Raw genomic sequence first — 24,578 nt, forward strand, 5'->3', positions numbered from 1 at the left:
TCTCACCAGGGTATCCCGAGTGTTAGCTCGTAGAATCATGGAATAAGTCTGGTTGGTGGGGACCTGGGGAAGTCTGTCATTGTGGGAATGGTGAGAGACTGTATCATGGGAATGAGACACCTCCCCAGGTCCCCACCAACCAAAGTTGGTCTCATATAGTCTCTGGTCTCATATGATGAGCGCAGAGCTTCATCATATCTACTTCGTTTTGTTAAAGGTTAGTGAACTGCATACACTGAACAAGACAAATATTGTTGTTTATTTTTTTGTCTACTTTATTACATCATTTAATGTCCTGTCTCTAGAAATCCCAAAATTACACATACCAGAAGGCATTGGCATGAACGGTACCCGTTCTGCTGCTGTTTGCCCCCTTTTGCTAGAGCCACCTTAAATGTTTGTCTATCCTCTGACAAGAACATGTTGTTTCAAACACTGATGATTTGATTTATTTTTTATTAAACTTTTAAATTTAAATGGTATTAACCCACTATACAGTGTTTTTGCTCAACTTATTTTAAATAATCAAATTTTCACCTAGTATTATCAGTATTTCATGAAGTTTTCTATATTAAATGTGATGGGTCCAGTCAGCATATGACCCTAGGTAACGTCCTCTTCTACAAGCAAAGCTAGATCAGTAAATGATATATGATTTCAATGGACAGTGTGCTTAGCATGGAAATGCTGGTGTGCTGAGTCCTGTGCCTGGATGCAGATTCTTAGCATGGGATATTCCAGGGCCCAGTGGGGCTCAGCATCCACGGAGCCATCCAAGTTAACAGGGGTCCAGAGAAGTCTCTTGGGAGTGCCTGTGAAGGATTTAATAAGACCAGCAACAGCTGCATCATGGGTTAACAGATTTGTTTCTGAATAAGAATGAATGTACAATTAAAATTTACCAAACTGCTAAAGATACTTTCTTGGGATCTTTTCAAAAGGGAGCACCAGATTGGCTTTATTTTTAGGTAAACAAGAATCATAATGAGGACGTTCCTCTTGAAAGTCATACCAGTTATATGTGTAGTTAATGTATATAACATATGTTATATGTATACTTAACTTTTGGCTGTCAGGCTGTAAAACATTGTCTGCTGCTTTATATTTCTAGAACTTCGTTTTGTTTTAACGATTCAAAAAAATTAACAGCTGGCTTCCCGGGTATGTTTGCTGTAAGAAACCAGAGACAAGTCATTTCAAAGAACTGGAGGCAAGTGTGTTTCCTCCACAGCAATTGTGCTGAAAACAAACTGTTCTCTGTGTGGCTTTAGACATTTTCCACTATTACGCTGCTGATATCTGGAGTCTCATTACCAAAAAAAAACTGTGTCTAGCACAGCAGAGTAATTAACAACAGATTTTAGGCACACGTAGAAACATCTCACCAGGGAAATTTGAGAAGGAGATGACAAACAATGTCTTGGAATCAGTGTAATGCCATGATCTGAATGTGTAATGGCAAATCGTCCTTCCTCAAGTAGCTCAGCCACTCGGTCGGTCTGCCTTCATCAGGAAGCCTGTCTCTGCCACGGCTTTGGGCCAGCAGCCACGGCCACGCGGCTCCTCCGCATGACGCGCGCTGATGGCACCTACGAGATGTTGTGCAGCTGGCAGGAAAAAGTTGCAATAGTTCATTAGTTTTGCCATTCTGTATAATTCAGGCGTTTTCAATAGGAATGGCACTGGAAGCTTTGTAGTACTGAAGGTGCATAATAATCGCATCAAAATTGCCCATCTGCAGCTAAAGTGAGATAATTGCCTAGGCGTATCCACATTTGCAGAAGAGATTTTGAATAATAAATGTTTATAAAGCCCTTCTGTCATCATGTTATCCAGTTCTCACCCCGTAAGCCAAACTCTCAATTCATTTACACTCTTTTCAAACCAAAAATAGCTCCCGTCGGTGCAGCTCTGCAGTTGGTGAGAATCAGGCTCTGGACGAGTTTGTCACCTGGAATTCTCTCCCAGCTCCCCAGCAACACGCATCAGCCAAATCAGAAGAGAGTCGTCAGCAAACCCTGCTGATTCCTTGCTAATGTTATTTTCTGCGTCTTTAATAATTAATTTACATAAATGACTGGTGTTTAGGGGTGCTGCTACTGATTCTCAGTGGTGCTGGCTGGCACTCCTTCCTGAGGGGCCAGGCCTGTCCAGAGTGAGATCCACAAAATGGCCGAGATGCGTGCCCCATCCTGAAAACAGGCATAAATATCTACCTGTGGTTACCAGCAGATACTTCTCTCTGCTCAGGGAGCCTCTTTTCTGTCCCAGAGGTAAAGGCCTGATGGATCCGTCCTCACAAAATACAGACACACTGAGACCAGCAGCAGCAGGTTAGATGCCTTGTTAATTAGGTTTGTTGTGGCTGAGCTACCCTGCTCATGCAGATGAGCCCCTTAGCACGGACTCAGCTCACCCAGGGCTTTGAATGCGGTCCTTCCAGGTTGACAGAGTGTGGACAGCTGAAAGGCATGTGGTGGTGTTACTCCGTGCTCGCCTGCCCAGCCCTCTGCATGGGATGCTGTTTGTAACCGCTCCCACGTTCTGGTGCGCTCCCATCTCCTGGCAATTATACACAGATGGCACTGACCAGGAGAGGTTTTTTTGATGTGACTTTGTCATCTTATGCATCTCTAAGAGTGGGTTAATTGTTTTTTTCCATTAGACTTGATACAAGTCATGCTGAAGTCCCAATCAGCCTCAGTATGCCTGACTGATGCCTAATATCTGCCATACAGTCTTTACCTCTCTCATGATCTTGCTCAGCAGCTAACGCTGCTTGATCTAGCCCCGTAGTATTGCCAGCCCTAAACAAGCAAACACAGTTTGCAAAGGGATGAAAAGTATTTCAGACTAGATGACAGAATCACCTGCTTTCTGCCAGTGTGTACCTCTTGTCTTTCTTTGCGCATGAGCGAAGGAGCTGCTGCTTCAGCAAAGAGCCACCTGTCTCCCCTGTGGTCAGCGTGCCCATAGCTCTGCAGCTTGTAAACCCTTGCTCACCATAACGAGGTTTCAGCACACAGTGCCTGTTGGGTGCTGGCATCCTGCGGAGCACCTCGGCATGGGCACAGCGAGGCTGCACCCAGAGCAAAGTACGGTGCCGCCGTGTGGAGGGTGCCCCCGCTGCTGGCATCCAGGCGGATGGGCTCACCCCAGAGCCCAAAACGGCATTGCTGCGCTCATCGTTCTTCTTGTGAAACAGTCTGAAAAGAGATCCAGATGCTGTGCCAAAATTAGTAATGATGCGAACTACTGCTCAGTGCATTTTTTCTCTCTTAAGGGTTTGAGATTATTAAATAACCTCTCTCAGCTTCATCACAGAGCATTACGCTTTGAACAAGGGCTGAGCCCAGCCACTGAAGATCTTTATTCTAGCTGTGTAGGTGAGGTTTTATTGAAAGAGCCAGATTTAACAGAGTGTACCCCAGGCACAGTCACAGTAACTGAGCCAGATTATGCCTTGTGTGAATCAGTGGGGTCAGATAGGGAAATCACAGGGCACCGTGACATGGAATTACCCTGTTACTGAGGCTCAGTGCGCAGGGTGCGACTTCTGTCTGAAGAGCCCAGAAAACCTTTGGAGAGGGTCTTGGTTGGTGCGAGCTCTGCAGGACAGCTCAAGTGCCTTTCGCCGCAGTTCTGCACAGCCTCCTGCACAGGCTGGCTTCTGAGCAAGCTGACACCTGCCTTCCACGCCGGGAAAGCTGCTTCTTCTCAAGCATCTGTCTACGAGTGCTGCCGGTGCAGCTCTGAAAATCCTTTCCCCTCCGAAGAGCGGAGCTGGAGCACAAGCAGGGGGTACCCGCGAGGTGCCTGGGAGCACAGCGTGCCCGGCTGGTGCTCCCCACTGATGTGCCTGGCTGGGCTGAGGGATGGATGCTCACCTCCCTTTACACCACCCTCCATCCCACTCATGTTTCAGGATAAATCTAGTGCCCTCGGTGATGGCCTGGAGCTGTGCCAGCCCTCCGCCAGCACGGCCAAGCACTCGCTCTGGCCCCTGCAGTGCCCTGGGACAAAGTCATCCTCATTTCAAACGTGGAAGGAGTAAAGCCGTGTTTTTCCACTGGGGATGAATTACGGTAGGGTTGGAAGAGTATACCTTGTTTGGAAAATAACACACCTTCACTCTCTGTAAAACCCAATTATTTTTTTCTTCAAATTCTTAGCTTTTGGGAAATAATTCTTCCTCCACAGCCATCTACAGGCAGTGTCCCCACTTCCAAGATGACAAACTCCCTCTGAACAACATTTTCTGGCCCTCTTCTGGGCTACTGTCCTGTCGTGGCTGATGCCATGCACTGGAGACACTAAATTTAGCTGCCTTAACCTTTCTAAAATCTCTATTTAAAACTAAATTTGCTCACCCATAATCCATTTGAAATCAGTGGGTGCTGACAGTTTTCATCCCACTGAACAAGTCAGTGTGCTTAGGTACCTGAATATTGATTTATGTTTTTAATTTGATGTGATTTCAGTGTGAAGGAAGAGGAATTCAGTAATCCTTGCAGCTTGATCATTGGTGCCGTCTGTAGATTATTTATCAAATTCTTTTTATATTACCTTGATAAGAAATTTAATGGATCTCATCAACACCAAATCATGTGTCTCTGTTGGTTTACTTTGAAGTATGATTTATGTATACATTAGATTTGATTGCAAGCAGTCTCCTTATACATGTAAACCTCAATTTTCAAAGATCTGTTAGGATGCTCTAGGTTTTAATAACAGCTTCACATAAAACAGAATTACCCACTTCTGGTAGTAAACATGAGGAAATTCGGATACAGGGAATTAGCAAAATAATAGTCTGCTTGTTATTGCACAAATTACTCTATAATTAGAGAAAACTGTTTTTTAAGATGTGCACTGCCCGTGTACCCATAGTTTGGTATATGCACCCTTGTTTTTACATTGATCCCAAAGGGGAAAAGTTAAATATTCTTTTAGTGATGGAGCACAGTAATGAAATAAATTTCACATCAAAACCAAAGAGCAGGAATTATTAGGTAGATTTTTTCCCCTGCTATGTATCTTCAAGATATTATTCCGTGCTTTCTGTTGGGTAGCTAACATGGCTTGCTCCTTTCTCCCAGTCCTGAAGCTGCCTGCTGAGCATCTCTCACATGCTGGGAATATTTTGGTTTATGGCTCAGCCCACCTACCAACTATTTCAGCTACCGAGATGCCATGAGCTAATTAACGCATATATCATCTTACACATACCTCAGATGCCATGTGATGAGATGAGCAGTGAAGAGACTTACCCTTACACTTCTTTGTCTTATTCTTTCCCACAGGCCAGGCAGTGGCTTACCTCAAGCCTGGACACATTTTCCTTGCTGAACCATTCATTCATGTATTTTTGTTCTCTATTTATTTATTTCTAGTTCCATTCCTCTGCTAGTGTGCATGCTAGGTTGGATCTCCATTATCTAAACCTGTGTCTCCTTTGCCTACTTCACGCAGCTGTGTAGGTGTCGTTATCACTTATTATTTGTACGAAGTGAGCACCCTGGAAGTCCTGATCTGCACTGGCACCTTGAGCTAGATGCTTTTCCAGCAGGGGGCTGAACACAATGCCTGTGCCACAGAGCTTGCAGTCGAGGCTGAGGCGCATACATGCATACAGATCTGCTGAAGCCTGGTGGTTTTCATGTAACTGATGATGGGTTGCTGAGGTCCATGCCTAAGCAACACAGCATATGATGTGATAGCGCAACGTGGCAGATGAACAGGGGGGACGTAATTACAAATGTCCTTGTAGATGAGGATGAACCCATGATTTTCAGACGGCCTGATTCCTCTTCTGCTCGAGATCAGCTTTCTGCCAACATGGTGCTGCGTTCTCACCCCTTCATGTTGCAACCTGAAGAGGTCCAGACCCTACCAAAGTCAGTGAAAGAGGAAGCCCTATGCAAGAAGCAGGCAAATGACAAGTCTCGCTGGGAACCTCCCCATGAAGGCTTGCAGCATGGCCTCCAGCATGGCTGGGCTGGTTAAACCAAAAGATATTCAAGAAATTCAAGGTCGAAAGAAATCTAAGAGCATCTTAGAAAGATGCAAGCCTGCTTCTCTAGATAACATCAACAAGTCATCTGTTTAAATTAATCTGTGTCTGAACTTCAGCTGAGATGAGTTCTTACAGAATATGTAGGCTGTGATACATCCCCAGCAGTAATTCTGTTAAATTTTCCAACACCCCCTGCTATGCATGTGTAAGGATTCACAGGCACACCGAAACAAGCCACCTGACTGTACTCGTCTCCTTTGCTTTCAGCCACTCTCAGAGCAGTACCATGCCCCCTCCTTCCATGCTTTCTGCTACAAAACCAACCATTTTCATTTTAACCCAGGCAATCCATTGCACACGGCTGCAATTGCACTGACCATAACTGCGACCAAAGAGTATCCGATGCAGATTATGTAGCACATTCAGATATCGGCCTCTGGAGCCACAGCCTTGGGAGAGAGCCAGAAAAGCCATTTTATAATTACAGTCTAAGTCCAGGGGCTTTATAAATCCGTCATATATTAAAAAAAAAAAAAAGAGCAGGCATGCCCACAATGCAGGCGTTAGTAATGCTAGCCGATGTCCACCTGCCTGCTAGGCGGCAAATTGCAAGGCTGCAGCAGGAGCTCGCTAGGGCAGGTGTTGTGCCCTACCGGTGTGTTTGCACTGTGGCAGGAGGGAGCCGATTTGTGACTGTTGTCTGTGCAGCTGCTCTGGAAGCAGAGTGCTATCCTGGAAGTAAGGATCACAAGGTCACTCTCCAGAATGAAGGAAGGAATAAGCATGTCACGGGAGTAGAAAGTGGAAGACAAATGAACCCGGTAATGTCGTATCTGGCAAATGCTTGGCTGTCCTCACCGCAGCTCGGCTTTCAGGACCGGCAAGCCAAAGGGAGTCTCATTGCTCTGCCCTTACAACCTCGCTCCAAAAATCACATTCCCACACTCCCTGTAACTCCTTCCACACATTAAATCCAGGAGGATGACATAGACTGCAGCTGTATGTCACAGAGCTATTTCGTTTTAGCCAGAAGTGAATGCTGTAAAAGTGGATGTGCTGCACACTTAGCTGATGGAGATCAAAAGAGTTTGATTTCTATAGCTGAACACTGTCAAAGAACAGAAATTACTTCCGTGACCCTAAATCAGGTTAAAGTTGCTGCAGGTCTTTCCTGATATCCTTATGTTTTACTTTAGAAATTCTCTATCATAAAACGATGTTCGTCTGTGCTACAGTCAATCACATGGTATCTGAGCATCTAAATGCAAGAAAACTCTTTAACAGGCTCCGTTCCAGGTAGTTTATTAAAGCCATTACCAGAGGCACATCAAAATGTAATAAACACAGAAGCAGATAATGGTCAGAACAGTTCTAGCATGAAATTACATAATCTGTTCCGATTAAGGTAAATCCAGTATAAAATCTGTCATTTTCATTTGACAGTTTCAAATGTCACATTCGCATTCCTGAGACAAATACAGATATTATGTTCCTGAGTCACCTCAGGTTTACTATCAGCAGTCAGTGTGTGCCATTTAAGCATCACAAGGCTGTTCTCTCCAGTCTTCCAGGTGCTCTCACCAGACGATATAATTCCGCTGTGGATGATCCTGACTCTCCCTCTCTCTGCTGTGCTGTTTCCCAGACGTAGTCCTGGTAATTCTAGCTGGCCCTGCAGCAAGGTGGATGGTTCCTTATCACAGAAACTTACAGGGCCACATGCCAGACCAAGCACATGCTGGCAAGGTTGGCATGGTCCAAGCTGAGCTGAGCAGCTTATCAGGAGCTTATAGCATCCTTTCAAAGGCAACAGAGCTGTACTTTAGCTCTACACTCACACCTAAGCAGTTCAGAGCTCTTTAATTAATGAAATGTTCATTAATTCTCACCACTCCTGATCTGCAGGGAGTTACGCTTGTCTTACAGGCTGATGAACTGAGTGAGGGTGCCTGTCTGATGCATCTGAGGTGGATGAAGTGGAAGAGAGGGAAGAGAAAGACAAGAAAGTGGCAGGGTCACCATGGGAAGGATGATGCTGGAGACAAGACAGGGCTTGGCAGACCCAGGCTGGTAATTCCTGCATTGTACAGGTCCATCCCTTCGCAGGCACTGCCAAGTGAATCCCACACTGACACAGGCTGGGCAGAGGGGAAGGCTTACAATGTGTTATTACTTCAGTGATTTTCGTGCTTAAAGCACAAGTACAGCATTTGGACCAGCAGATGGGTTTCCCAATTCATTAACTCGGGAGTTCTGTGTCTTGGTCAGAAAAGTTCCTGTGTTACCGCTGTTGCAGATAAGGACTCCTTGCTGCTTTCAAGTCATTCACAAAGTAGATCAGTGATGACTGTGTTGAAATCTTAATTTGTAGATTTGCAGCTAAGATTAGGGTGGCACATTAGATACTAGCAAGGCACCAGCTCTTTCCACATCGGGGCAATGTTTTCAGAGTGCTTCTCTGGCCAGAATTTTTCTTTTACTGAGGATCACACAAAGCAGAGCCAAAACAATCTGTTTAGTAGGCAATAAAAATATAAAAGAAAAAGAACAAGTACATAAAAAAAGTCACTAAGAAGGAGAGCAGTGTGCGCTGTAACAACCTGATCCAAAACACACTGACATTCCCCCCACACATGCATTGCAATGACAAGACCCAACTGCTTTGTATTTTGTACTTCTGTGGTACCACGCTCTGGCCAGAGACTTCTCATCTGCCATGTTTTGATGGTGGCTCCAACATCTCTTGTCTTGTAGGAGTAAAACCTTAAAAATATGAAATATTTCTTTTAAATAACATTTCTAAAGTATACAGATCAGCACTCTGAAGCAGAGTATCTGTGGCAGGCTTCAGATTTAAAGCAAATTTCCTGGCCTCCAAAGAACCACTGTGTATCCCATCCAAACACATAAATAATAATGGCTAGTTTCTCATTCAGAGATGCACTTGTAGCTTCCAGCAGTTCCTGCAGTCGCAAATGTCAGTTTGCTCCACCAAATGAACTCTCCAAGTCTGTTTTGTTTTGTTTTGTCTTGTTTTTAAATTCAGCAAATCTGAAACCTTACATTCTGCTTCCCTGGGATTTCTGCATATCCCTCACCAGTGCTCGCATTTCTGATCTTTCCAGCAACTTCAAATAGATCTCAGTTTCTTACAGCCTTTCAGTAGTGCAGTCACCTCAGTGCCATAATCTCTTTGTTTACTTGTGGAACTAATCAATTCTATCTGATCTCTCTCTCCCTTTATATTTCTGCTCTGTTCTTTTTAATATCATGCTTGCTTTACTTCATTCCGAATGAAGCAATCAAGAGCTAATAACCCCATTAGTTTATTTACACTCTTATTTTGTCTCTAATGAGAAAGTTGGCTGTAAAATTCAGAGTAGGAATAAAAGTCACCACCAAATGTGCCAGAAGTGGGGGCACAACAGCGACCCACATATGCACCACCTAACTCTTCCACTAGAAAGCAGGGGGTCAAAGGAAGCTACACCATTCTGCAAGAAAAAGAATACAAGATTTAATAACCTTGGCAGCTGATACCATTTTTAAAGCCCTAAGCCGTCCAGTACAACAATATGCATAAAGTGGTCTCTGTGGCTATTTGGGGTATTTGTTTGCTATTCCTCCTGCTTCTGGACTCCAAGTCCACATCAACATCAGCAAACAGGGCTCTGCTGGAGCTTGTCTTTGCTGCCACAGCTGGAGGCATTTGCCTATTTAATGAATTTCTTCATGCCTCTTCTCTGTCACTTGACACATCCAAGGGAAGACGTGAGGCATGTGGCTGCTACTGTCAGGTTTCTGGAGCCATCTTTTTACTCTCTGTGCATATCCAGCCTGTAGGCAGCACTTTCTCCCTGTGCCAGTGCCACAGCTCTCAGGGAGAGAAGGGGCTGTACCTCCTTTGGAAACTGAAGCTGCTTGGCTTCAGCAGAGGAGAGGCAGGGAGCATCATCTTCAAGAGTTCTAAAATAGGAAGGACTTTCCACCTGGCTTGTCTGGAAAGTTACAAGGAGCTGATAGAGGAAATCTGAGCTGCAATAGCAGAGACAAAGCACATTTCTAGAGCCGCTGTGGAATAGCTCAGCATCATCTCTGGAGGGTGGACCCACCATGATGGGCCCACCGTGGAACTCCAGTTGTCCTATTCACTTCATTGGAGGGTATAAAGGAGGAAAGCCCATTGCCTGCAAAATGGTGGAGATTCAGCTTCTGATCAGTGTAAGAGGGAGTGGCTCATCAATCAATGAGGATAAAAAGAGCTTCAAAGAAGAACTAGGGGGATGTAGACCCCTCAAAGTTCAAGAAGACTGAAAGACAAATATGGCTTGCATCCATCTTCTGGACCTGCCTCTGGTGCTCGGAAAATAAATGAAGTTATTTCTCTGTACCTTATGTTTTAAGAAGAGTCTTCAGATAAAGTTTTGCTTTTACGTAGGATCCTCATGTAATACTGCCCATAATTTTACAGGCTCCTTTGTAACTCTGAAAACTGGGGAGGAGGAAACTCCTTCAGACAATGCAGCTGAACTGGCATGTGTGATTTTTCTAGCAGAGTAAAGTTTATGTTTTCTTTTAAAATTTCCTCCTACTGATCTTATTTATAATGATAACAACTATAAACTATATTGTATGGAGGGAAAACTCCCCTACCTCAAGACATAGTTCTTTCTTGCCTGTGAAGCTTGGGTCAGCAGAGGCTTTTATGCAGTCACACTGAAGATTTGTGAAGGGATAATATAATGTGTCATTAATAGACTGCGCAGGCAATTGCTTTCTTTTTTTTCCAGGAAACATTCTGAAATTTCAAAAGAAATCTTTATAATGAGGTGAAATACAGAGCATCCACAGATGCAAAATGAAAATAAAACCTCCTTTGAACTAAAATGTTCTTTCCAATTCTTTTTAAAATTTTTGTTGATTTTGATCACTTCCGTTATTTTCCACTATAGATTTAGTGAACATCCATTTTGAATTTATAAAAGAGATTTCACTTAAAATGTTCAAATAGAACAATTTCAAAACCTCTCTCAGTACTTTCTCTAAAAGTGTTTTGAACCTGTACCCCTCTTCAGAAGCTTTCATTTCAGTGAATTAGCATTGTGGTTCACCAAATTGTTTCACTGAGAATTAAATGAACATAATAATTTACAACTTCTTGACCAAATGCTGTAGGACATGTCTTCAAAGATCCAAACCACACAGGTTCCCACAGCTCTTTGCTGAAGCTGTATCTACCTAACTTTTCATGAGCACAGTCTCTGGGAATTTCAGCTGCCATGGCTCCTTTTCTGTGCTTTCCAATCCTTCTTTAACAGTACAGTGGTGTCAGTATTTCCAATTTTGCCTGTCTACTGTTCCAACAAGGAAGCGCTCATATGAGGAGTCAGAAATGACATATTTCTCCTGGACAACAGGTAATTGACTTCCAAGCCATTCTCAGTTACTGTGTGTCACTTGAGAGACCTAAATGTACCAGTCAGTAATGCAGAGAGAAGCCGTTCGGTTACCATTATGTATCACTCCATTATTATCATTTATACTGAGGTCTTTCTTACACTAAATTAATGCAGCCAGCAACAGGAACATATTGTAGAACATGTTTTTTGAAGAACTAGCCTATTGGGAGAAATGTCAAAACAAGTAAAGCTGTTTGGAAATATGAATCTCAGAAGTGCTGTATGTTGTATTTTATAACACCACCCCTTTGGCTCTAAAATCGTTAGCTGTACTCCTTCACTCCATGTGACGTAAGGCTGCGGAGTTTCTCAGTTCCTCACACTCTCATTTGCCAAAATCACCGTTCTCTGAAGCGTGCTGTTAAATCGTGCTCTGGAATGAGGGTAGATGCCACCACAGCACCTTGAGACCTCCTCACTCCACCTCTGTGGGAAGCTGAGGACTCGATCCCCTCCCTGCTCTGCTGCTCTGCACAAGGTGCTCTTGAAGACAGAGAGCACCGGACAGAGGCTGCTCTGATTTTGTGTCAAATGGACATCAGCAGTGCAATTAAAAAGGCAAACAAACTTCAGACAGAAAAAAATCACCTGTTGTTGATACAGGGCACTCTAAAAATGGCCACAAATAAAAGTATTTAGAAAAGATTATTTCCTTTCTGTATCCCGGTTTACTTAATGCATCTAGCAGCAATTTGTGCATCATCAATGTCAGCTTCTCTGTTGTGTCAGTGAGCTCTCTGCTTTCTTTTTGTATAACTTTACTTCTTTTCATTGGCTAGATGCCAAATTGATGGTGTGTCTTCTGGTAGCTCCTGAATCACGTGCTTTCCTGTTCCCAGCTCTCCCAGCATCCTGTCACAGTGCTGCACAATTAGTGTTTAGGCTGTGAGGTTGAGTTGTTTCCCTCATCTGTATTACAGCTTGATACTGCTATTTAGTGAGGATTTACTGAGCCAATAGATTATGCCCATGGCCCAGGGCTTGTATCACCAGTGAGACGGGCTGTGGGCTGGCAGTGCTTTGCCAGATTGAACTGCACATATCTCTGTGCAAAGTCTTTCTGATCACCCACAGGCATAAAGGTCTGAAGTAAATATGTGTGTGAGTGTATGTATATATGTATTTTACATATGTATGTTCCAACATAGATGTATGGTTATATATATGGTAACACCAATGTTTCTGTAGCCAGTGTTATCACCAAGGCATTTCTCTCTTCCTTGTATTGTCCCATGTCTTGCTCCTTCCCTCTCCCAAGACACAACAGCATGGTTTCCCCTCCATCAGCACTGTGCTTCCAAACCAGCAGGTCTGAGACCCCAGCATTTCCAGAAACCAAGGTGCCAGCTGTTATAAAAGCATTTTATTCTTGCCAGCTTTTTTTGTCTGCCTGCACCAAAAAAAAAAAAAAAAAAAAAAAAGATTCCCAGGAGGGCCAGCTGGCCAGCTTCTCCCAGAAGTTTCATTTTGACTCTTCCAAAAAGTAGGGTGCAGGTCACAGCTGCAGCGTACAAGCCGGATGTAAATCAGAACAGGCCAAGCTCAAGATATCCGCAAGTGATCGCTGCACAGTTTCAGACGCCGCAGGCCTTTCACACCCTGAACTTCCACTGACGTCAATGGAAATTTTGGATGATGACGGAGAGCAGTGACGATGTTGACTCCGGCAGTGAAAGCCTTGAGAGCCTAATGTTTAGGTTTTCTCTGCCTGGGTTTGTATATGCTGTCCCTCACCACACGCCGAGTGCTGCACAAGTGCTTGACTCACCTCAGCACAGCCTGGGACGCTGCTGAGGCAGGGACCTGGGCCAGCCAGGGGCTTGGCCAATCTCTTTCAGGAAAACTGTGGCAGAGCTTTGCAGCCGACCTCCAATGCAGCCTCTTGGCTGCTGCTTTTCAGTAGTGAAGTGCTTGAGCATTGCTCACCGTGCCTCTGCAGCCTGCTGAGCTCGGGGAATTGCCTAATCTGTGAAGGCAACATTAAATGTAATGTGGCTAGGTTTGGCTTTGTTCGTTTTCTTCTGTTTTTCCAAAGCAAACACCAGCTTCACTGAGTTCAGCTCTTAATGGGCAGTATCAGCACACACTCCAAAAGCTGAGGTGCGCTTCTGAAATGGTGGCTGGTGTGGTGCTGCTCCGTGGCCTGCTGAGGGGAGCACTGCCCCAGCAGGGAGAGTCCCAGTTAATTAGTGCACATCTGCTCTGCACAGTCTTTAGGTAGGGGGAATGTGCCAGAATGGCCCTGCTGGAGCCTGGGCAGGTTCCTCTCAGCTATCTTGCCGGGCTGGAAGTCTATGAAAGCAGCAGCAAGACCACAGCCCTGTCAGCATGTCTCTAGTGGTGCCCTCCCTGTCCTCATCTCCCCTTGGTGAGCCTGGGAGGAGGAGGAGGCCATGCAGTGCAGGCTGAAGATGACTGGCAGCGTTGTCTTCAAAATGGATGGCCAGCCACAGTCACAGCCCCAATTAGATCTCCTGTCAATCCTTGTGTAATAAAGGGTAGTCATAGCTTTAGAATGACTCAGCCTGCCTTTGAATCACAGTCTTAACATCTACTCTACAGGTGTCCAGTGAACATACTGTTCCTAGGATAGCTTTTTCAACAGAAAACAAGGGTGGATTCAAGAGGTAAGTTGTAAGGCAGATTGAAGGACAGAGTGAAGAAAGGGAGTCTTGTGGGGGCCACTTGGGTTTCTGTGGCTAGCTGTGGGGTTGCTCTGGCATTTCTGTGGCTGTCTCGAATACCCAAGCCAACCAGACCATCAGGGCATTGAGGAAAAGTGCTCAGAATGATGGAGTCTTCTTGGCTTGATGAATAAAGAAGAAAGAATTTGGAGAATTTAGACCCTGTGTAATCTTAATACACCTCATCATACAGGACACATACTAAAACTAGGACCAGGCTTTTCTGCTCACCATACCTTGGAAGTTCAACAGTTTTCCTTGTGAAAGGTTATATTATCATAGCACCTTTGATAGGTTACAGTCACACAGATGTCTAGAGAATGACAAATCATCTCCCTGGTGTTCCCACAGACAAATGTGGGATGATAGCCCAGCAGTGGACAGGATAGAAGGCTGATTTTGAATAAAAGATTATTATTCCTTATAATTCCTGTCATTAGAATTAAATGTTAGGGAAGGAAAGTAACAGTCCTTATAAACATGGAATCTGTGATTTACTTGCATTTTTTCTCTCAGGAAAAAGCAATCTAAGATAACTCCTAGAGGTTTGCACGGTGGTACTTCTGAGTAGGTTATGTTTATCAATTTGGCCACTAATTCCGGTCTCGTTAGAGCTGCTACCAATTCATCTAGTCCCAAACATCAAGTTTAGAAACTTGTCACTTACCATCTCTCCACCACGCCCTTGTTAAATAATCAGCATGGCATTTCCTTGGGCAGGAGGGCAGTTTTAAGGGCCAAGTTATAGATCCCTGCAGTCATCCTCAGGCTTTTTTGAACTCTTGAGTAAATACTGCCTGGAAACAGCCTACCGCCCATTTTGTCAGTTTGCTCCATAACACCTCCTGTGGTCACTCCAGTTTTGGGTAGATCCACTACTGAATCCCCTCACAGAGAGAAGGTGAAGCACGGAGACCTCCCTGTTTCTTCTGCTGTGACCACTGCTGCAGAGAAGCCACTTGCCCGCCCTGCCCTGACCTGCTCTTGACCAAGTCCTCTGCTTGTGCTCTGCCACCAGTCACTGCCACTGTCTTCTTCCTGCTGTGGAGGAAGGACCGTGATTAGCTCTGGTTCACCTCGCTGACTGCTTCTCGCCCGTGGTTTTACATGCCTCTGTAAGAGTTGGTGGTCCTTTACGTGTATTCCCCTTGGGCATGACTTACCCCGAGGTAGCCTCCTGCCTTCACACCCCACGGTTTAGACAGGCCTGTTCCTCTCACTCGTCCTCCAGCCCCAAGCACACAGCAGGAGCTGCCTGCTACTCTCACCGCAGGCTCATCAGGGGCCCCAGGCACCTGCAAAGCTTTCAGTCTCCTCTCTGCCCCCTCTTGTGTCAGCCACTGCTGCCGCCTAGGATAAATGTCTGGTCTAAATGCCTCCCAGCCTCCGGTCTGGTGGGCTCTGGCTTGGATTTAAGGCAGATGCTGTGTGCTAATCCAGATGAAGTCGAGGGCGGCAGCTCCTTGTGGGCTCTGTAACCAGCTGCTCCATGAAGCAGCCTCTGAGCGTAACCAAAAGGCTCATCTCCAAGTACATCCGAGTGTGATGCCTGTCTGGGTGCTTGGAGCTTACACATAACAACAGTATTACATTTGATTTGTATAACACCAATTATCCGTAAAAGTATAAAGCAACTCAGGCTCTGGGTGCCGCTAGGGTATAAAGGCAGAAAATGCTGGGTAATGCAGCATGTGGGAACTTCAGCTGTCTGACAGCTGTGTGCACGCTGTCACATCACAATCTTCTTGCTAGCAATGCTTGCTTTGTTTTCCAAAATGGCATGTCCCCCCTGGCCTGGTGGAAGACCCATGGCTGCCAGCGTGCCCCACGCAGCAGGCTGCAGGCAGAGCGCCAGAGCACACACTGGCATGGGCTCGGGTGCCTGTGGGCATGAAATTGTGCAGGAAAGCTCTTGCAAAACAAAATCTCACTGTGATATCCTGTACTGCTCCTGTGAAGTACTAGCAGAGCAGTGGTGATGCACTTGACTTCACCACCAACAACCTTCAGCAACCCAGCAACCTCAGCCCTTCCCATCATGTCACTCCAGAGGTGGCTGCTGGCCCTGCTCCCCAAACAGCAAACAATCAAAATCCTGCAGTATGTTCAGAGGCAAAAATTAAATGAAATACTCACGCCGATATAATCCACTTCCTGCAGCCTGTGGAGCCAGTCGTGTATTTGAAAGCTGCAGTGTGTGCTAGGACTGGACTACTGCTCTTCACCTGGAATGGGCGGAGGCAAAATGAACAGGATCAGTGCCCCGGGCACAGCAATAAGCCTGACTCTGGAGACACAGGCAGCAGCACAGCAGGAAATGGTGGGGACTGAGATGGGCTCTGAGGTGCCCCTTTTCTCCAAGCCTCCCGCAGGCTCCTCAGGCTGGAAGCTCATCTCCGGACTCCTCTCTCCTCTGACAAAAACTGAGCACCAGGAAGGGAGGGAAGACAGGGCTGGAGCCAGCAGGGAGCAGAGGCGGGTAATGGGGGCGGAGGACTGTGCCAGACTGACCCCCGAGGAAGGGCACCTGTGTCCCTTGGCATCATCAACAGGGAGAAAGTACTGGGAAGGCTGGAGACTGAGACCCTGGGGAAAGACAGTCCCAAATGCTTTTAGGAAGGGACTAGGGGCTTGCTGCTGTAGACAGAAAATCTGGGAGGATGAGGGGCATGGGGCAGACTCTTCCCTGTGCCTTTGCAGCCGGAGGCTCCCACCCGTTTTGTTGTTGTTTTGCTAAGGCAGTTTACACTTTGTGACTTCTCCCTGGGGTTTGGTCTTGTTCTTTTAAACTGCATGTTGTTGTTGTTGTTAGTTTAAACAGTCTCTCATTAAGGCCTCAGAGTGTGTGCTAAAACTTGTCTTGGAAATGTGTATTCAGGTGGTTTGTAAGATTTGTATTATTTGCTTCTTTTGGAGCCATTCTGGTGTATTATGTAAATCCATAACTAAGCATTTCCTGGGACCATTTATTGTGCAAATGCATAGTTTGGCACATGTACAGTGCTGAGCAAAACCAATTGCCTCTGCCTCCCTAGTTCAGAGAAGAAAGATCAGCCTGGAGATTTTTTGTTTAATTCAAGAGAAGACAATTTTCTCATTCGTTTCCTACAAGAATGAGTTTCTGCAAACGAACTGGAAACTCCTGGAACAGTTCAAAGTTTAAAGGCAGAACATCAGCCCCAAATCACGTGTGGAAACAAGTACTGCTCAACATCAGAGGTACACTTAAAAGTGATAGCTGTATGCTGGATTGACTTTTAGGGTCATTTCTTGCATTTAATAAAATGCTTACAGAAACATGAGCATGGGCTGATGGGCATTAACAAACCATTAGATTATTTTAGGCAGTGTCCATTTCTGAGAAACTGTTCAGTATCTTGAGTAGTTATTTTTCAGTTTGTGTAAGCATGTAGGTTTAGTGACAAGCCCCAGATCTACCTGGTGCTTTAAGCTTTGATTCAGGCCTTCTTCTCTGTACTGACAGCACACATTCACCCCCAGAGCAGAGGAAAGCAGGCATGCGGTATCTGACATCAGGGGCTTCTCCATCCTTTCTCAGTTTCAAGAAACCTCCTGTGGGGGCCCCAGGCACATGGAGAGACAGCAGGGAAGAGACATCATCCCAGGGATACAGCAAGGAGGGTGAGCAGAAGGACTTGGCATGGACCTGGGCTCATTGCCAGGCTGTGAGCAGAGCGCTGGCATGGCACGGCCGTGGGTGACACGCTGCTTGAGTTTCCTGCAGTGTAAGATTTGTAGACATGCTCTCAAATTGACCTGACCCTCTAGCCAGGAGCAATCAATTAAATAAACTTTTCCCCATGTAATCTGCTGCAGAAACGGTGCTTTTATGACAGCCTGCCCTTGCTGGATTGCCCTTTCTAAGGACACGGTACTCCAAGCTTGAGATTTGCCAAGGCTGATATTTAAAAGGCACTGCAGGCACCTCGGGCACCTCTCTGGAAATTGCTGAGGCTGGCGGGTTTATTTGCAGTGTTTTATGGTCTGGGACACACCACAGGAGCCTCCATGCAACTGATCTGCTGGCACATGAACCTGCGGTGATGTAGGAACAATGCACACGGAGGCTGTCTTGATCAGTAAGAGAAGTTGGCTACAAAATAAGCATGCGGGAAACAGATCTCAGAAGATGCAGCCTACAGGCATTCCTCATCCTGTCTCCTTCAAGCACCTGCGGAGTTTGCCGCTCTGTTCCTCAGCTTGTCCATCTGTAAAATGGGGATTGGGAAGCTACCCTCCACTTGCATGGCTCCGAAATCTGCCCACCTGGGAGGGTGATTTTGCCGTGGCTGCAGTTCACATGAGCATTGGCTCAAGGGAGAGCAAAGCGGAACTGGAGGCATGATTTCTGGGAAACACACTGTGTGCACTCCTGGAGAGGATTTTTGAGGAATGTTTTTGCTTAATCTGTGTTTTGTATCTGCACAGTAGTCTTCTGCCTATCTCATGAGCATAATGCAGGAGAAATGATGTGGCTCTAACAGGATAAAATATGAAAAAAGGATCTTTTTTTTTCACTGTAAAAAATTTGATTTTAGTTTCCTTCCTTTCTTTTAACAGCTGTGGCACCTTGTCTGTCTTGTTGGCTTTTGCTTGGCTTTCAAGTCACGCAGAAGACATTCATGCGTGGCATTTTAGTGCATGTCTCTGTTCGTACATTGAATGGAAAATGCACGACTGTCAGCAGCGCTACTGCAGACTATTTATCCATGCAGTCCTCATCAGTGCAGGGATGAGCAAAACATGTTTTGCCTGCCAATCTCTAATCAAGAGGACAGATTAGCTGGCACGGTGGCTGCTTAGCTCTGCTCTGTGGAGCCTATGCTCACTCTGGTGAAAATCAGGAGCAATTTAGCTAAATTCAGCTTGCAGGTACAGACCCTACAAGGTCAAACAGAGCAAAAAAATGCAGCCTACAAAGAACAAAAATCAATGACTAGGAGCAACAGCAGAACAAAACATGCTTTGGAGAAGGTTCCAGTATGAATATTGTGAAAATGAGAAAATTTTAACAACAGTTAACAGTCTGGAAAGGAAAAACAACTGGGTTGTGCAAAATATTTCCTTATGTTGTGCATTCCTCACAGATATTTTCTACTTTGCTGCACCTTTCCCAAAAATATAATGGCAACCTCAGTGGTGTATTAACTTCTCTGGCATAGTTTTGCTTTCCAGTATCAAGAAGCTGAACCCCCAGACTAGTAGAACATGCCGTGTATACTTTTTTAGGTTTTGTCTACCTTTCCTCTTCAAGAAATGGCTTTATTTTGCAAAGGGATGTAAAAAGCATTCCTTCCAGTTTGGGCAGAATTTATACATTCAGTTGCACAAGGTTCAAGGCAGGAAGAAACATCCCAGCTACCTAGCAATGGTTAAAGATAAAGAAGGAAGTCAAAGATGAATGTTGTTAAGCATGTAATTATGAGCTCAGTGGGAAAAAAAAAGAGCTTTAGTATCGTGTTTTATTTGCCAGCTTTATTTGACTGCAACACCTGCTTTCAATAAGATTAACTCTTACTTACTTAGCATGCAATTTTGGCACCAACTATTTGTCATTAACTTCACTGGGGATGCTCATTTCCAGTGCCTGAGATATTTTGATAGTCTTGCTGTGCTGCAGACATGCACAATGGGGCAGAGCTAATTTGCTATTTGCTGGGTTAATGAAGATACACAGTAAAAAGATTATGAAGAAGAATTAGCACATGAAGAATTATGAAACCAACAATTTAGAGTAATATGTATATATACATATATATATAGGCAATAAGATCTCTTAATCTGATGTTTCCATTCCAGTTTTACATAGCCTTTCACCATTGCCTTACTGATGCCTTGCGTTGCTTATTTTTAAAACCAATTGCTGTTTTTATTTTAAACCAGTGGAGCTCCACTCTCACTACTTGGACATGCACAGGGCCAAAGCACGCCTCAGCCCTGTGTCAGCCCTTTTCCTATGGCCTCTCCAGCCATTATCCATGCTGAAAGTAAGACTGCCTATTGCAGAACTGCTGGTAATGCAGGCAGGAGTAGGTCTGGTCAGTCTTTGGTGGCAATTTCTCTTTTAACACATAAGGTGGCATTTCTCTTACCAGACCCTGAACTCCCCTTTAGAGCTGAAGGCAAGAAACAGCTTCTCCCTGGGCTCCACTCCTCTTGAGGTGGGCATCAAGAGCAGCTCAGGGATGTGCATCTCCAGTGACTCAGAGCACAGCAGTAGGCGTTTGTCATGCTGCCGCGGTGAGCAAATGCTGCCTGCCCATGTGAATGCTGCGTGCTGCTTAAAACCATCGCACCTGCAGGCATGGCTCCGCTGTGCTGCCCGAGCCAGCAGGCAGGGCTGAAAGTCGCTGTCCTGTGAAATTGCAAGGAGACAACCCAGGCTCCCCATCCGTCCTGCACCTTTGGGACGCTTTGGGATCCGCAGCTGCTGAGTTTGGCTCCGCAGGATGCTGAGTGCTTACAGACCGCCCTCGGGTTAGGGTGGCTTTTGTCTTCCTTAAAAAACTACATTTTCATTAGCAGATGAGATTGTTAAAATATTCATAGGCAGGCTCTTCTGGCACGTTCAGGCGTGCCTGGAGAGCCACAGGACACAGGCTCTGTTTTTGCCAGGGAGTATCCATAAAACATCAGGCCCCGCAATGGGTACAGTGTGCCCTTGTGGGCAAAAGCGAGACAACCAGACAGCAGGAGGAACTGTGTCCAAAACGTTCTGTCAAAATATTTAGAGCTGAAGGTTTTTTTCTGCAGTGATTTTGTTCCCGAGCTGTTTTGGGATTACTGTGTGGGTTTTATCCCTGCCCTGTCTTGCTTCCCACAACTGCTTATCAGGCATTACTCCCTGGTAGCTCTCTTCATCAAATGCCGCTTCACGAGCGGCATGATGGCACCAAGGAAAAATCATTTCTCTGATAAGCGATAGGAGACCTGGGGAGACGATTAATTGCGAGGGGGTTCCTGTACAGTGTAGAGTCATCCTGACACAAAAAGAGGCCACGTTTCTCTTAATGCTCCTCGGCCTTCACTGACAGTAAGTCCAAGAAAGCCATCTCGCCCACCTGCCGCCCCATGAGGAAGTTCAGCAGCATACATGTTGGGCAGGACAGTGCTCCATGGGAAACCTCTGCCTAAAGAGGCCTCCTCTGGAGGCTGGAGCCTGCAAGAGGCAATTCAGAGTTAGTGTGGCCAGAGAAAACAGCTAAAAGGCGGCTCTGTTGTGCAGGCCCGTAGGAAGAGACTCCCAGAGCAGGGGGTGCAGCTCAGGGCCCAACCCAGGCCCAGGCGAGGCAGGCCTCTGGGGTGCTTTGGGGTGGGGGGACCCCAGGCTGTGCTGCTGCATGGATCCAGCATCAGGCCCGGCCCACAGTCCCAGCACATGTTCCTAGTCCTGTTTGAACCACTTCTTCCAAAAATGGGAGAGTTTTAGCAAAAAACACCTGCTGTACGAAATAGGAAATGGATTCATGGTGATGGAGCATCTCCAGGAGCACCAATGGCACACCATTTTATGAATGTTTCTGTGGTTTCTTGTCTCTGGCCACATTTGCTAATCAGTGAATTGGAGGTTTTGGATGCTCCGAGTTGCGTGGCACTAAGCCTCACCGGGCTGCTGTCTGTAGGAGCACACCAAAAAAAGACAGTCCTTGTGCATGACAGCATGGGCACAGCAGTGAAAACAGTTAGGTGGGTGGGTGGGTGGATGGACGGACAGACAGACGGACGGACGGATGGATGGATGGATGGATAGATGAATGGATTCCAGAGATGTTGCTAGAAAGGGGCAGAGGCTGGGCTGCCTCCTGCCATGAGGGGATGTGGCAGTGGTGCAGATGCTTCAGTGACCCCCAGGAGATCCTCAATTTGAAGGCCTCATTCTATCTCCCAGCTGCCAGCTCTGGCAGAGTCTCACATTCAGGCTCTGATCATTCCCCTGAAGGCTGCTGAAGGCACTTAATTCCTGGATTTGCAATGTTATTCCCAGAGTTGTCCACCTTGAAGCCCTATCATGAGGTGCTGTACGACATATGAAACAGTGATAGGACTATAAAACTGGACATAGTTCTGTAAGATTGGAGAGAATTAGCAATGAGGGAAATCTGAAAAGGCTCAGAGCACACCTTGATTTCTATAGGTAACCACCTGATGCAGCCCATTTGGTGAGAAAGTGGATAGAAAACACACTTTCATCAGGCTCCAAATAGAGAGACTCGCATGGCCAGTTTCAGGGAGAAAAAAAAAAAAAGGAAAAAAAAAAAAGCTTAAAATTCAAGGTAGCAGTGCAAACCTATTTGGCATTCATTGTCAGAGGAAAATTTAATTTTGCTCAAATTTTGCCAGAGCACCTCATTAAAGCATTTCCAGGCCTCAGGGGTTTTGAAATCGAGCAGAAGAAGCCTGTGCAGCCGCACAACCCTGTCCAGGCACCTCGCCACCTCACAGACCCCCCATAGCTCCGCCCAGTGTGGCCAGCTTGCTGTGCAGAGCCAGATCCCACCCCTGGGGGGCAAATCCCAAATCCCCCAAATCACCAGCTGTAGCATTGGGCATTGGAGGGGGCTGCAGCAGGAGCGGGGGGCTGGGGCTTTGCTGCCAGCCTTGGGGAGCAGCACCGGGCCCCTCAGTGTCCTGGTCCCCAGCAGTGTGAAAGGAGAGCAACCCCACGCTGCTTCGGGATGGCCCACTTTGAAGATGCTCATGATGAGGTTTGCTCAACCTTCTGGCTTCACCTCCACCTTGCGTTGCTGCCCCTTCCCTGTTTGCAGCCCATCCCTGTTGGTGCCCTGTGCAGGTGGTGGCTGATGCAGCAGGTGCTGAAACTTGTTTTTTGCCTTGTCTTTGAGGTCCATGCCCTTCTTCCCCCAAAGGAAAAGATGAGGAACAAGAAAAACCCCTGTGTTTGCTACAGATTGTGACTGGCTTGTGTACTAATGCTGTCTTTCTCTCCTTGTTTTAGGGAGTGCTGCCGATTTTTTGGAGACAATGGCTTGACTTTGAAGGTGTTTTTTACCAAGGCAGCACCCTTTGGTGTTCTTTGGACACTCACAAACTACCTTTACTTACATGCAATAAAGAAAATAAACACTACGGATGTCTCCGTGTTGTTCTGCTGCAACAAAGCGTTTGTGTTCTTGCTTTCATGGATCGTTCTGAGGGACAGGTTCATGGGAGTGAGGGTAAGTGACTCCTTATTTCTGTCTCTTTCTCACCTCTCTCCCTCTGCCCTTCCTTCCCCCTTTCCCGTAGCAGTGCCCCATGCAGTGTCAGCACAGAAACCCTTGGAGAGGGGGACAAGCCCTCACCTGCAGCCTGGCTCCGTGCGCATTTCCCACCAGCAGAGAGGAAACCTGCTCTGGAGCATGACGTGCAGGCTAGCTGCAATCTCCGTGCTGCTGTGAGCATACACCAGCCTTTGCCTGTCTCTTCTGAGTTAAAAGGTTTCCGAGAGTATTGGAAACCCCACGGCCCCCGCTGACCCAGCTGCCGTTTTGGCAGCCTGCGGCACGCGGTGTCCTCTGGCAGCAGAGCCTGGCAGATGGGCACCTGGCATCCACCATGGTGACCCAGCGGTAGCTGCAACCAAAAGGCACTGCTGAGTCCCTCCAGCCTCCCTGCATCAGCAGGCACTGGATTTGTATTTACAGTAATGATGGCAGTAATACCTATTTTTCGCCCAGTGCTTGAAGAGCTCACTGCTCATCAGCCTTGGCAAAGTTTTCAGTGCTCAGGAAAAGCTGCGATATCTCACTGCTGAGAGTTAACTTTTGGGAAGTACTGCTCTCTGGCAGGAGCACTTGGACAGCCCAGTGGTGGTTGCAGCCAAGAGGCAGCTCAGGGGAGCATTGCAAAACGCCCCTGCCAACAGCCCAGCCTTGCCAGCTGGTGTCTGTGCCTGCCCATCCAACTTCCCAGGTAGCAGTATGCAGAAAACAAATTAACTGTTGTGCTTTTGTTTGGTTGCTTTTGTTTTGTTTTGCTTTTAGTGCATAAGCAAGGGTATCCTGAAATGCTCCTGGAGGCAGGGAAGTGTCACTTTTATCCCAGCTGGCCTTGCTGGCCATTTTGATCAAAGTGAAAAAATACGCATTCTGCCGGTGTTCATCCATCCTGTGGCAGTGTCAGTGAGCACCCTGTAGTGCTGGCTGGACCCAGGAGAGGAGGTGTGTAGATGGATGACCACTGCTCTCCTGCACTGGCAGCTTGCTCCTTGCTCTGTATGTGCTCTCTCCCACAGTTGGATGTGAGTTTTGGGGAAAGAGGCTGACTTGTGTGTACAGATACCCACGGGGACATGTGGACTCAGGAGCAGGGACATTTCTTATGCACTTTCTGGAGTTGCAGCCACATCCAGCTGTCCTTTGTTTCTTGTCCACACTGCCTCGGGAAAGGACACCCTGA

General features: G+C 46.3%; 1 protein-coding gene across 4 annotated transcripts in view; it reads left to right on the top strand.

The window, feature by feature from the left end:
* The window catches only part of SLC35F3 (solute carrier family 35 member F3), a 56,684-nt gene that overhangs the window by 25,873 nt on the left and 6,233 nt on the right, over positions 1 to 24,578 (top strand). For all 4 annotated transcript variants that reach the window (XM_035560324.2, XM_050710001.1, XM_035560316.2 and 1 more), the window contains exon 3: positions 23,137 to 23,356. In XM_035560324.2, coding sequence (XP_035416217.1) covers positions 23,137 to 23,356 — 220 coding nt within the window. The remainder of the gene's footprint in view (positions 1 to 23,136; positions 23,357 to 24,578) is intronic.

The sequence above is a fragment of the Cygnus atratus genome, chromosome 3 (genome assembly GCF_013377495.2).
Source record: "Cygnus atratus isolate AKBS03 ecotype Queensland, Australia chromosome 3, CAtr_DNAZoo_HiC_assembly, whole genome shotgun sequence".
Classification (NCBI taxonomy): Eukaryota; Metazoa; Chordata; class Aves; order Anseriformes; family Anatidae; genus Cygnus; species Cygnus atratus.